The sequence below is a fragment of the Lethenteron reissneri genome, chromosome 16 (genome assembly GCF_015708825.2).
Source record: "Lethenteron reissneri isolate LAM-NWPU_2019-01 chromosome 16, ASM1570882v1, whole genome shotgun sequence".
Classification (NCBI taxonomy): domain Eukaryota; kingdom Metazoa; phylum Chordata; class Hyperoartia; order Petromyzontiformes; family Petromyzontidae; genus Lethenteron; species Lethenteron reissneri.
This window is the reverse complement of record NC_083794.1, coordinates 7,695,311-7,709,131: the sequence shown is the minus strand read 5'-3', so window position 1 is coordinate 7,709,131 and position 13,821 is coordinate 7,695,311. Positions and strand designations below refer to the sequence as shown.

The 13,821-nt window shown below is 40.9% G+C and overlaps 1 protein-coding gene across 1 annotated transcript in view; it reads left to right on the top strand.

Annotated features, from left to right (window-relative positions):
- Window positions 1-13,821, top strand: part of WDR19 (WD repeat domain 19) — a 26,075-nt gene extending 12,254 nt beyond the window's left edge. Inside the window, exons 19-37 of the mRNA XM_061552270.1 lie at window positions 55-214; window positions 360-470; window positions 856-965; window positions 1,074-1,131; window positions 1,770-1,916; window positions 2,326-2,408; window positions 2,526-2,609; window positions 5,168-5,314; window positions 5,805-5,929; window positions 6,238-6,347; window positions 6,579-6,647; window positions 6,973-7,050; window positions 8,753-8,849; window positions 9,602-9,726; window positions 10,153-10,234; window positions 10,583-10,733; window positions 11,715-11,838; window positions 12,142-12,218; window positions 12,739-13,821. Of these exons, the coding sequence (XP_061408254.1) occupies window positions 55-214; window positions 360-470; window positions 856-965; window positions 1,074-1,131; window positions 1,770-1,916; window positions 2,326-2,408; window positions 2,526-2,609; window positions 5,168-5,314; window positions 5,805-5,929; window positions 6,238-6,347; window positions 6,579-6,647; window positions 6,973-7,050; window positions 8,753-8,849; window positions 9,602-9,726; window positions 10,153-10,234; window positions 10,583-10,733; window positions 11,715-11,838; window positions 12,142-12,218; window positions 12,739-12,853 (2,053 nt within the window). The 3' untranslated portion in view covers window positions 12,854-13,821. The remainder of the gene's footprint in view (window positions 1-54; window positions 215-359; window positions 471-855; window positions 966-1,073; window positions 1,132-1,769; window positions 1,917-2,325; window positions 2,409-2,525; window positions 2,610-5,167; window positions 5,315-5,804; window positions 5,930-6,237; window positions 6,348-6,578; window positions 6,648-6,972; window positions 7,051-8,752; window positions 8,850-9,601; window positions 9,727-10,152; window positions 10,235-10,582; window positions 10,734-11,714; window positions 11,839-12,141; window positions 12,219-12,738) is intronic.

Here is a 13,821-nt window from a genome sequence, read left to right as displayed (position 1 = left end):
AAATCAGGAACAACACGTTGTGCACTTTTGTTTTTTGCACTTGCTTTCGGTTAGGTTTAAGGATGCGTGGACGATATGTGAGCAACTGTCAGATTCGGCAGCTTGGAACGAGATGGCTCGTGCCAGCTTGTATCACATGGAGGTGGAGTTTGCCATCCGGGTGTACCGCATACTGTCCAACGGTGGAATGGTGCTAGCACTGGAGAATATCAAGGTTAGTGGTTTTAATGCAATTAAAAGTGGGACAGTAATAAAATATTACAAAGCCAGTGAATCAATTGCATGTTTTTTTTACCTGTAATGAATGGTTGTATTGTATGACTTCAGCAGTGCTGTTGTGTTCTCACCACTGTGATCAGGCAGTAGAGGATCACAATTTGCTGGCGGGACACCTAGCCATGCTAAGCGAAGATTTTAACCTCGCACAAGATCTTTTCCTGTCCTCCAGCAACCCGGTGGCTGCGTTAGAGGTACAGGGTAAAGTGGAGGAAATTAAGCTTTCCCATACATACACACATGTTGATAATTTCTCACCATAGATGTGTATGGTTTCTTATCTTAGAATTTATCTGATACGTTATATGCCACAAATTCCTGTAAGCTCGCACATTCTCTCGATTTGCACGTAAGGGATTCGATAGCCAGCACAAGATCTAAGTCTGCTTGATATGCTAGTTTGCATTCTTCTTTGGTCTCATGAAATACATTCACAGTTTACCAAGAAAACATGTTGAAATAGCAAGTGCATTACAAAGCTCTACAATCTGTATAGAACCCATAGGGACCTTTTATTCCACTTGAATAGATGATGTCATGCAATGAATATTCTTTCTTATTACTCTGTTATGTGCGCAGATGCGTAGGGATCTGCAGAATTGGGACAGTGCCCTTCAGCTGGCCAAGCGTCTGGCCCCAAACCAGATCCCCTTCATTTCAAAGGAGTATGCCATGCAGCTGGAGTTCACGTAAGTCCACAGATACTGACTTATTACTTGGCATCACTTTGCCTTAATTCTTTCAATCTGAAACAATGAAAAACTCTAAACATTCAATTTATGTTCCTTTTTGTACAGCGGAGACTACGTGAATGCTCTGGCACATTATGAGAAAGGAATAGTTAACGACAAAAATGTAAGTTTAACTTATTATTTAATTATCCCTGTTTATGATATAATTTTTTTACTGTGAAGTTACGTGGAATGCTAAATTACAGAAAAAAGTCGTTGATCAGCATTAAGTAGATGAGGACATAGTTGTAATGGGCAGCCAAAGTAATGAACATCAAAGCTGATACACAAGCACTATAGACTGCATCCTAAAGAATACAGTGTGTAAACCATGGCCTTTACTCAATAGTGTGTTGAGAATGGTTAACAATAACGATAATAAACTAAGCGGTGCCAGGAGGTCTTGGACTCACAACAAACCACGTATATCTCCACTACAAAGCAGTTGCAATTGTACATTGGCCCCAGCTAGTCATATTGCATGAGGATCAGGCTTTATAGACTGGCATCTGGCTACAGTCAATTTGGCAGGCCGATGCACCATTTTGTTATGCGCACCAACCCCTATTAGTGACTGCGGAGCTGCCCAACCAAACAGCAGTCCACATTGTCGAGGACTGCCCCTCATGGCAACTAGAGGCTTGATTGACAAGGTTATCGAACTGGATGACGTGGAAATTGAGTGGTTGAGTGATTTGGATATTGACCAGTGATGCAATAAGAAAATTCTAATAAGCTGTCCCTGACGGTCCCTGCTGCCAGTACGCGGAGCACGATGAGGCATGCCGGGCAGGTGTGGCGCGAATGGCTTTGCGCATGGGAGACATCCGACGTGGCGTCTCGCTAGCACTCAAACACTCGAGTCGCATCCTCAAGAGGGACTGTGCTGCCATCCTGGAGAGCATGAAGGTGGGGAGCTGTGGTAAATGTTAGCCAGTGGTATCAAATAAAAAAACCCAGTAAATTATTCAGATCTCGCTCACAAAAACATTCTATAATACAGTAGATCATAGCAGGATTATGTGGTGGTCAATGATTGGATTCTGCTATTTTTGTCAGCATTCCATTGTGAGGAGTATGCATATACACATAATGGCTTATTAATTAAAATTGATGCTTATGCACATGATACATGTATCAGATTGATACATGTGGGTGTAGTTATGGCCAAACTAAATCCCTTCTCTCTCTGAGTTCCATCTCCTGAATATAATTAAGATCTGCTTTTATAATCTTGTTGGCACAAATAAGTCCTATGTGTATAGACTGTAAGTAATACATAATCTGAACAGTTAATCTTTTTTTGCTTTTCTTGTAGCAATTCTCAGAAGCTGCTCAGCTCTATGAGAAGGGGCAATACCATGACAAGGCAGCATCGGTCTACATCCGCTCCAAAAACTGGTAAACAGCATTTAACTGCCCTTATTGAAAAACAAAAACACTGCAACTCTTTTCTCATTTACTCAACGCTGTGTGTGTGTGGTCAACGTGTAATTGACAATGATATTTCTGTGTCAGGGTCAAGGTGGGCGAGCTCTTGTCCCACGTTGCCTCTCCCAAAATCCACCTACAGTATGCCAAGGCCAAGGAGGCAGATGGCAGGTGAGGCAATTTGGACTATCACTGGCTGTCACTAACCACCAATCCTCTAGCTGACAATTTGCTCTATACATTCAGAAGGTGCAAAGGTTGTGTTGAATTCCAAGCTTGGTTTGTGTTGATTTCCTCTAGACATGTTTGTTTATCTGGACATGCTCATTGTTTCCTTCTGGGTTTTACATGGGTGTGACCTTTCATTCCTGCATTTTATTTTATTTCAGCTTTTGTGCATTTATTTATGTACTGATATTCATTCAGGCCTTAATTCCTGCCTATCACAGATGATTCAGACAGATTGTAAGGATACATGATCCATAGGCTGTATAAATGATTTGGTTATTTTTTGAAGGAATTTCACCCTGATTTGTTCCAAAAAGAGAGCATTGAAGGATGAACTAGGGCATTATGCAGCAGCAGTAACGCTTTGTGATCCAGTTTCTTCTCCCTGCAGTATTTTTTAACTGCTGGGCAGATATTCTTGAACCAATCAAGAAATCAGTTAGTAGTGACCCAAACCTTGTTATTGGAGTGCCAAATGACGGGAAGATGAGATTTGACGCAGTCTTTAAAAGCCTTTGGTGTTTCGGAGTAGTGCACAAGCAGTGGCTTATGCTTGCAATTGCCAGCTGCGTTGGCACCCACAAGCAGAGTGAGTCGGTCCTTAGACGCCTTGAAACCACTTGCTGTCTTTTCTTCTTTGGATAGGAATGTGCTTGTTGGCATTCAAAATAACTCAGTCTCATCTACGCTGAACACTTAATCTGGGTAGGAGCCACCTTCCTCAATAATCTCCTTTAAAGTATCCTCATGTGCCTCAGATGCTTTGGCATCGACACTCGCTGTCTCATCAGTCATATTGAGGGGATTGTAGCGCCTCTTAAATTTTGCAAACCACCCAGTACTAGGAACACATTTTCACACCCGCCACTGTCACCAGCTTTCTTCTTAAATGAGGATTGTGCTGAGTGGCATGTTGCCCTGATTCTGGTGTTCAATCCACATGCCCAACGACTCTTCCATATTTTCCATTAATGCACTGTATTTCCTCATAAGTTTTGCTGCATGTAGTGGCGTCATACTCTCTGCCCTGGCTTTAATGTTCTCAGTTCCTGTGTATATGAAAAATAATGGATGTAGTCAAGCCCAGAGCTTTTCTGATGTTAAAAACTTGTTCTCCACCTTCAAATCGCATTATTATATCCTTCATCTCGAGTGTAATGGCCTTCCTTCTTTGCTTTTGGAGTACCATTGCTATGCCCACTTACTGACCTTTTGGAACTCATGGTAGATGGGGTGGAGCGATAAGCAGCAAAGGAAATGCTAACAAAAGTTTGTCACTGGGGGAGCTCACACGACGAAGCACATGGGCACACGAACAGCTAGTAAGCAAACAGCTGCAGGCTGCCGTGTGCTGACTGCTGCCACGAGACGGATATCAATCGGTCTCCGATCTCTAAACAAACATTTTGCTCGTTTTGGGAAAAAAACGTGTCTAAATTCAAGTTGCTCGTTATAGTGAAATCTCGTAGAAAGAACGTTCGTTAAACGAGACTAGCATGTAGTTTATAAATGTGACTGCATCTTCATATGCTTTACAGAAATGGTAGGCATATCTATATTAAAGAGGCATTCAGTTATAGGCATTGGGAAAAAATTAGAAATTGAACTTGAACAGGGGCAGCAGGTCAACAGCATGGATGGCTGGGAGTTCCAGACCATGGGGGAACACGGGAGAATGAGTGACCTTGTACTGAGTGAAGGTTGACAGCGAGCTTTGACAGTGAGCCTTGGTTTCTTGAGCGAAGAGGCTGTGGTGGGGAGTAGAATGATATGAGAGGAAATACATATGCAAGAGTAAGTTTGTCAAGGATTTTTAAGATGGTGGGGGTGATCTTAAAATTGAGGGTCTCAGCAGCATCTGCAGTAATGAAGAGTAATCATTGCATTTAATATAGCTTCATTCATGCAATTGCATCCCACAACGCTGCACATTAATTATCCAGTTCCATGCAAAAAAGAAAACCCCACTACTTAGAAAAAATAATGATACATAAATAATGAGAAAAAAATGCATGTGACAAGAAAAAATAATCGCAGATAAAATAAATACAAATGTAAGATGTGGGAGATGTTGTGCAGATGGAGATATAATGTCTCGCAGAGCTTATATAGGGGAGAAGGCGAGCTCTGGATCAAACACATTTCTAAGGTTTTTCACACTCTTTGCCAGTGTAATGTCAGAGTTCAGGAGATGTATGCTTAGAAGAGAGTCTTTGCTTTTTGCTGGTGAGGAGTACTTATGTTTTTGGCAACATTTAGCTGTAAAGAATAAGAAAAGATTTAAGATGACACTGCGTCAAGGCAGGATGCGAGTGTTGACAGTAAGGTTGGGTTCATGGAGGCAATAGCGATAATGTATACTTGGGTCTCATCAGCATCAAAGTGATTGTTGACATTACAACTGTAGAACATTTGCCAAGAGGGAGATGTATAGAGAAGAGCAAAGGGGTGGCTGAGGATTCACCCCCACACATCCTGTGTCTCGGGGTCATGGGGTGCAGGTACAAAGAGGCAGCACTGGCCTACGAGAATGCCAAGGACTACGACGCCATGATCCGCGTGCTGCTCGACCACCTCAACAGCCCTGAGGAAGCCGTGCGTGTCGTGCGCGAGACCCAGTCCATCGAGGGTGCCAAGATGGTCGCAAGGTATCGTGATACAGCACCTGTGAATGCTCATACAGTATTTCAACATCTCCCATTTCCCCCTCCATCATTGTTCTGATTTCTGTTGTGCTTTTGAACCTTGAGTTTCAATATTAGCATAAATGTATGAACATGTACTTACATTTCTAAGGACAGGAATATACTATATGAAACTATTAATCAAACCTTATATTCCATGAGGGTCCTGATTAGTTTTCATAATCTAGTAACCAAATGCAATAAAACAATCATAAGATTAAAACATACCATAATCTATTAATATCAATACTAATTAAGTCCATACAAAAGACATTCAAGATAGTGATGCAGACTTAAACATTATCAATGTTAATGATCTCCGAGTGAGTTACTGTAATCAGGCACAATCTGATCATTTCAAAGAGTTTAGTAATAGTGTTTGCACGCACAAAGGAATGGACACTTAATGCACACATGTTATTGTTGGACTGAGCTCGTGCATATATGGTCACAGGTTCTTCCTGCGTCTGAGCGATTATGGTTCTGCAATCCAGTTCCTGGTCATGTCCAAGTGCAACAACGAGGCGTTCCAGCTGGCCCAGCAACACCAGCAGATGGAGGTGTACGCCAACATCATTGGTAGGCAACGGTCCTTCCTCAAGCTTAGCCCAAGGCATAGATGTGTCTCATTACTGCGAGTCGGTGTTCTATGATAAGATGTCACCCTTTGACATTGAAATTGATCACATACAAACACATTGGGGTATACATTGAGACTTAGTGTGATTTTACTAATGAAAAAAATATGCAGTTAAAATAAATTGATAGATATACAGGATGTGTATGTTTAGTTGCTGTGACACTTATCTTAAGCATTGATATATTTTTTCTGTAATTCTTTATAAAATAGCACAGAAGTTAATCAGATTTTTTTTTGCTGTTTTCAGGTGCGGATGCCACTCCTGAGGACTACCAAAGCATTGCAATGCATTTTGAGAATGAGAAGAAACACTTTCTGGCTGGGAAGTTTTTTCTGTTGTGCCAGCAATATTCAAAGGTATATTTTTGGGGACATGATGTGTATTAAGATGCCTTTAAAAAGTTGTTATTTTTTTAAAAGTAATATTTTATATTGTAAAAATAAATCTTAATATTTTATCATACAACAGACAGTTGTTAGTTATTGAAACTTCATTTGAGCTATATTTTTCGTGCACACACTACTGTGTGTTAGCCATATCTCCACCAGCCGTTGCTGATGTATTAACAGGCATTTGCTCTGTTACAGGCGCTGAAGCACTTTCTGCTTTGTCAGGGAGCAGATAATGGCCAAGCTATTGACATGGCCATTGAAACGGTAATTATCTGTAGGTGCATTGACACATTTCTTGTCTTTCTAGTTTTGGTTTTATTCGCAAGTAAATTTTACCCAAAACATGAATTGTAATGTAGTTTAACTTATTAGTGTACTTGATATAAAAAAGACACGAATTCCACATTGTTTTTAATTCTCGAAAATCATTGTATTTATGGTTTAGTTTATAGGGGTGCTTATCTTTGTGGCACTTGTGTAGTGTTCACAAAATTAAACGATGCCTTTAGTTGTGGTTTACTTATGGAGACACAATTAAATAGACTAGAAAAGAGAAAGATATTGATTTTCTGCTTAACTCTCCCCCAAGGTTGGCAGGGCCAAGGATATGATGCTGACAAATCAGCTCATTGATCATCTCATGGGAGAGACGGACGGGATGCCAAAGGTAAAACTCGTTCTGCATCGATTCCCTTCGATGGTTAAGAGCAGTGGCTGTCAATCATTGGATATTCGTGTTAGATGCGGCTCGCTAAATGATCTGTATGGTGCATGAAAATAAAAAAACCTCCACCCTTCCACATTTATTTAGTCTTCCACAGTGACACTAGCATATTGGTAAAGGCTCTTAGACTATTACATCTTTGTCTCGTTGTATTGCTTAGCTTTCTAACGTTTCCATACTGTGTTGATACAATAAGTGTTTCGTGTTCTCACCAGTTTTCTTTTGTGTTGGTTGTTTTTCCATTCCCTTGTGATCTGTTTGCATTGTCCGCTTGCCACATTGACCTGTGTTCTTCTTTGCACCATGCTGCTTTTTAATCAATGCCTTGCGGTGAGTACCGCCTTGTGCCGACCAAACTGCATCAGAGCAGCACGGTCCACTGAACAGAACTTGCTCTAATTGGTAGCTCAGTGATTCTCTCTTCGTGACTAACTTTGCTTCTATCCAAACGAGCTCTCATGCGACTTGATAGAAATAGTATATTAATATGACCCACTAATGTTTAGAGTGCATGTGGACAAAATAACACATCTCATTTTAAGGAAAACACAACTCAAAAATATGCTCCTGTAGATGCACAACTAATTTGTGTGACCTTGAGTGTCCGACACTCGTTTGAAGCTGAATAAGAGCAATACACTTTAAATGTAGGTACTCCTTCGGAGCATTGTCTGGTGGCATTGTATTAAAATGCTCGGGAGTGAGCACAGATAAGTAACTAGTGTGCTATTTTGCCATATTTAGTTGCTTGGCTCTTAACTTTAAAGTTAATTTTTTGAGTAACAAAGCTTCAATAATGTGTCAGACTGTACAGAGTACATAGCCTCGGTACATATCTGCAAGATTAGGTCTGTTTGTTTTTGAGTTGTCTTTCTACATTTGAAAGAACAATTATCAGCCAAGTTAAATATTTAAATTAAGGGTGTTTTTATTACTCCCAATATATATCCAGGATGCACAACTTGGTTAATAAAAACATTGCAGGATTGGTAAATAATAATTATAATTTGAATAGCTTATCGCATATTTATTTCAAAAACTATTTGTTAGCTACTTTGAAAATCTGTAATGGCTTATGTTTCAAATGTGGAATCAAAAAGCATGTTTGAGGGAGGTAAAGTTAACATTTCTTGTAGATGGTGGGGTGACTCGATAAATTAATGGGCATGTCAGTGCACTCATCTTCCTACTCTGAGAACTTGAGTTAAATTCCAGGTTTCAGCCACCTGTGTTTAAACCAGTCAACAATGAATGCAGAATACCCCACATTAACTTTGTTCTTTTACTTAATTCGACATATTCCTAGCTCTGAGAAAAACATTTGATTGTCATGCAACAAAGGATATATGAAAAGATGCAATTCCTAGTGTTGATTCGAGGCAATTCAAGGGAGTAGTTTTGTGGCGTCATCTTTCATGGGCCATTCTCTGACGCCAGGTGATGCTACTTTTGGTTAAAGCAGTTCCAAATGGAAATGTAGTCTTCTCGTGATCTGACACCATCTCGTGCGTAGTGGAATATAATTGGGAGAAAATGGTGAGAAAAATGTCCACATTGCCATAGAAGGTTGTGCTGTCTGGATTGTTCTGGGCATTCAGCACCGTCGGTACTCATGTGTGCCGTGCATTCCTTTTAAATGCCCCAGGACGCCAAGTACCTATTCCGGCTCTACATGGCACTCAAGCAGTACCACGAGGCAGCACGCACAGCAATCATCATCGCCCGCGAGGAACAGGCTGCTGGTGCGAGCACAGGCCATGCGCGAAGGCTGGCACAAGCTGCTCTGCTAGAGCACTATTGTTATTTTATAATTTCAATTGAGCTTAGCTCGCCATTCTAAATACAGTGCAGGTATCCCTCGATTTACGAAAGGGATGCGTTCTTCAAAAAACACGTGTAAAATAATTTGTAAATAAATAGCTTTTCCCATTTATTTAATACATTCCAACTCTACTCCTAACCTAAAAATATACAACGATTTCACTATTCACAGTACAAAATAATGAAGAACATGAATATAAAAACCATTAAACAATAATTAATTGAAACTACAAATAATGAACTTTTTCAGGCAAGTCACCAAGATCTGCATGTTGGAATGACTGGAAAAGTTATTTGGAGACGTTACTATTGCGCTGCAGGGATACTGTGACGCTGTCAAGGATGGATGACGCAGCCTCCTGGGTGCTTATTTGATCTCATGGCACATGCCATGTGAAACTTTGGTCACACTGGAAATTCTATTTTGTTCATAGACATTTTTGTTTCCATAATTTGTCAATTGTGTAAATGCGAACTGAACGTTCGTAAATCAGGAGATAATTCTACATGTATACAGACAAATATGTACTCTGCAAGAATATATCATAATATCCTTAATCCAGAAACAAGTATCATGACTAGTATTCCACCTAAGCCAGCCCTTGATGTATGTAGTTTGTTAAATTGGAAAGCACTGCTCAGCATTCACATACGCCGGTTGCTTGTACAACAGGGAACTATCGAAGCGCGCATGACATGCTGTTCAGCATGTATGTGGAGCTGAAAGCGCAGCAGATCCGCGTCCCCGCCGAGATGGCCACCAATCTCATGATTCTGCACAGCTACGTGCTGGTTAAGGTATGGGCCCCATCGTCACTTACTCAATATGCATCATTAAAATTGTCACACTGAACACTTGCATGCTTTTCTATTTCAACAGCACCAGGCTGCATTCTTTTATTTCAATAGTTCAATAAAGTTCAGCATCGGCATAATCAATTCCAATTCACCATTAAATACAGGCCACAGCAGTTACTGTAGTTTTCCCCATTAAATCTGAGTAGCATACATTCAAATGATCTCTTCAAATTGGTTTACATTTTACTGTGGTCATTCCATGTGAGATGTGTTCAAAAAAATTTTGCCACTTCCAGTTTTGAGTTGTGCATAATTTCCACAAGAATACTCAGCAATAATGACATGTTATAATGTGTACAAAATGTCGCTGTTCCTGTTAATGCAAACCACTCGTTCTGCCCTGGTGTCCACTGATTACTTGTACAGATGCATGTGCGACGTGGCGACCACATGAAGGGAGCCCGCATGCTTATCAGGGTGGCCAACAACATCAGCAGGTTTCCATCTCGTGAGTCGCTACGCCTAGAGAGGCTGCTGCTTAATATACATGAGCAGTCAAGGATGTAAAAAGACTTATACTGAATAATTTATCATCGCAAACTATGATTGTGTTTTTATGGACATTGGTTACACAATTGTTCAGTGGTTATATGTGTGATGCAATATTAAATAAAGTATAAATACCAGTTATTTTAAAGCAGTATTGTCTATAGAAAGCATTTCACCTGCATACAGCACAGGCATGGGTCAAAGTTCATGTGAAAAATTAAGCTGAAATGTAACCACACGTGTATGTTTTATGCTCATTCAAGTTTCTGTGATTGTCTCACCTGTGCTTCATCATGCCTGCGAGCAGACATTGTGCAGATTTTGACGTCGACCGTGATTGAGTGTCACCGCGCGGGCCTCAAGAACTCCTCCTTCAGCTACGCAGCCATGCTCATGCGGCCTGAGTACCGTGGAAAGATTGACCCCAAGTACAAGAAGAAAATTGAGGCCATCGTCAGGTCAGCTTCATGCCAATCTCTCATTCTTCACAAAAAATGATCGATATCATCATGAGCTATTGTCTATGAACTACGACTGAATGAAGGTTCTCCAAGCTATCACTATCCCTCACGGTACAGTGCTACTTCCAGCCATGTCACTCCTGCACTCCATTTCAGCGGTGGCCGTCATTGGACATGATCTCTCATTTGGTTGACATTCCAGTGTTGTTCGGCCATCATTCTTTCTTACGATTTGTCATCCCCAAGCCTATTTACCGTTCTTAATTGTCAGTTGTGTTTGTTTCCTGATCTATGTGTTGCTTTTTCGACTCTCTGGTGTGACATTAACAGTTTAAATGCCTTTACATTAACAGGTTAAATGTCTCACTAACACAGCCACCGTTGCTCGTTTTCCTTGATGTGGCGGTGGCTCTCCGATCTTACATTTCCATGCAAATTTCTTCACTAGTCCCGCCCACTTTGCTTATGACCCTTGGGCTACACACATCTCAAACCTTTATAACATCCTGCCTCAGCAGCTCTCTCGCTATTTTTTCACCTGATGACGATTGCTTGCGTTGCGATCGAAACGTTGTGATATTTTTATTATTTTTTCTATCTACGTGGCTCTACCGAAAGACCCAAAGAAAATTAATTCCTGCAGTCACGAAAGTTTTAAGTCGTGATTTTCATTATTTTTTGTGCAATAACAAGAAAAAACTTTAACTATATAAAATATATTGGCTTGATTCCTACCTTTGTTAAAAGGCGTTATTTTAAATTGTTTCGAGAAAAGGTTTAACTTTGATGGTCCATATGTAAGGTAATTATTTTAAAATTTAGTTTGATTTCTTATACAGTACATTTGTTTTTGTTGTTGTTGGCCAACATGATCTGGCTAAATGCAAAATCCGGCTAAGAGTATATTTACTGTATTATGTTTTAATTGTGTGCTTATTATTATTATTTGTCATCCCTTATCCCTGTGTGGATGCAAAGGAGGCCAGACACATCAGAGGCAGAGGAACCATCAAGCCGATGCCCATTCTGCAGCTTTGAGTTGCCTGAGTGTGAACTGGTGTGCCCCGAATGCAAGAACACGCTGCCCTACTGCATCGCCACGGTGAGCAAACAACATGTTAGTGATCATGGTCATATCAATGCACACTCCCTTTAACTGTGAACAGTACTTGTAGACCATTCTGAAAGGTTAGCTATTTTTTTATATTCTTGTGATTAAAGTTTCTTATAAATTTGACTTTACTCTTAAAAAAAGAGCCAACTAAATTTTAATCGTGCCATTTTAGTTCCGTCTCATTCCCTTTAATCAAAGTTATCAGGGTTAACCTGCTGCCCTAACATTGAAAATGCAGTATTTAAACAGGTGATTCTCAATCAACTTCTCTTTGGGCTGAATTGCATGCAGGGGCGTCACCTGGACAAGGATGACTGGGGTATCTGCCCCCACTGCAGTTTTCCAGCACTGTATTCTGAATTCAAGAGGTGAGGCTCACTGTGGGATGAAAAAAAATCCCTTCTACTTGCAGCCATGTTATCATCACCACCACACAAAACACATTCCTGTGGAGGGAGCTGGTAGGAAAGTTGGGTTGCTCGGTCAATGGCCAGGGTCAACGGCGGCGTGGTGTATTCCGCAAATATGGCCGACTGTTAGGGCAGGCACAAGCTGGCGTGAGTAGGTTAAACGTTGAGTTTTATAAGGGCACCACGGGGTGACCAGCCCCCCTGACCTAGCCCCTCCCCACCCTCCCCACCCAGCCCCTCCCCACCCTCCCCACCCAGCCCCTCCCCACCCAGCCCCACTCTCCCCACCCAGTTCCTCCCCACCCTCCCCTCCCCACCCAGCCCCTCCTTGCACGACGGACGGATGGACACAATAATCCCCTGTGGGCTGGTGGAACCAGGTGTTTCCTACCAGTATGAATACTGATTTAGCTGCGTTTGTGAGGACTGTTCATGAATACATTTACAGTTGCTGATTTGATTCTTTTGAATATTACAGTTTACTTGAAAGTGAGAGCACCTGCCCAATGTGTTCGGAAAAGGTTGGTGCGGAGCAGATCAAGAAGATAGAGGATCCGAGTGGCTACCTGCGTCCCGATGATGTGGAGGATTGAATTTCTTGATAATTTTGAAATGCCAAGCAATTGTGAAGTGTAATTATTTGTTAATATCAGACACTGTCATTTTACACGTGTGCATTGTGAACACCTTAAAATGTAATTCAGTCGAGCTATGTACATTTAATGCAATGTGATTTTTTTTAACGTGTACCTTACAAAAAAACCTTTATATTCAGACCATGCATAATGATTTGTAGTGTGCAAATGTTGTACAAAATATAATTATTTTAAGCACTATGACATCTTTGCTCATTTATTGATCTTCTCTTTGTTTCCATAAGAACATTTTCATATTCTCAAAAGGTAAGTTTCGTTTATGTCCATAAGCCATATGAAAGCCTACTGACAAGTATTTTACAAGACAATCTTGGAATAACAGGGTAAATGTAGGTGTAAGGCAAACAGTGCACACCCTTTTGTGTTATAACAAATGCCTCCACCAATTCTGAAGACTCAATTTCAGGAGGTTACTGCTAGGGACTTGTAGTGATTGTCAAGTTTTCCTCGTGACTGCATGAGACTAATGTGAGTGGGGGGTAGAAGGAGAGTTAGTACGAGGCAATTGTTCAGGTTCTGTCATAACCTTAATGGGGTAAAATTGCTGTATTCCCTTTACAAAAGTAATTTTTCACACGGAGTGGGAATTTATTGTATGTCAGACCCTGGAAGGACACATGCTCCTGAAGTAGTGCCTTGTGAAGTAACTTTGAGCTCCTCAAGGTGGACTGGGAACTTGCTGTGTTGTCTCGTCTGATTTGGGTCGGTCTTGTTTTGTCTCATTGGCTTTAATCTTTTTTGTATTCTGTATTGTAGTCTGTGCGGCCTCATTCTGTGTCGTCTGTGCCGGTATCCTCACTACTCATGCTGTCTCATGTTATCTGTACGGTTTAATTTGTATTGTGTGTACTCCTGCACTCTCATATGTCTGTCTCCACTATACTGTCTTTGTACTGCATAGAATT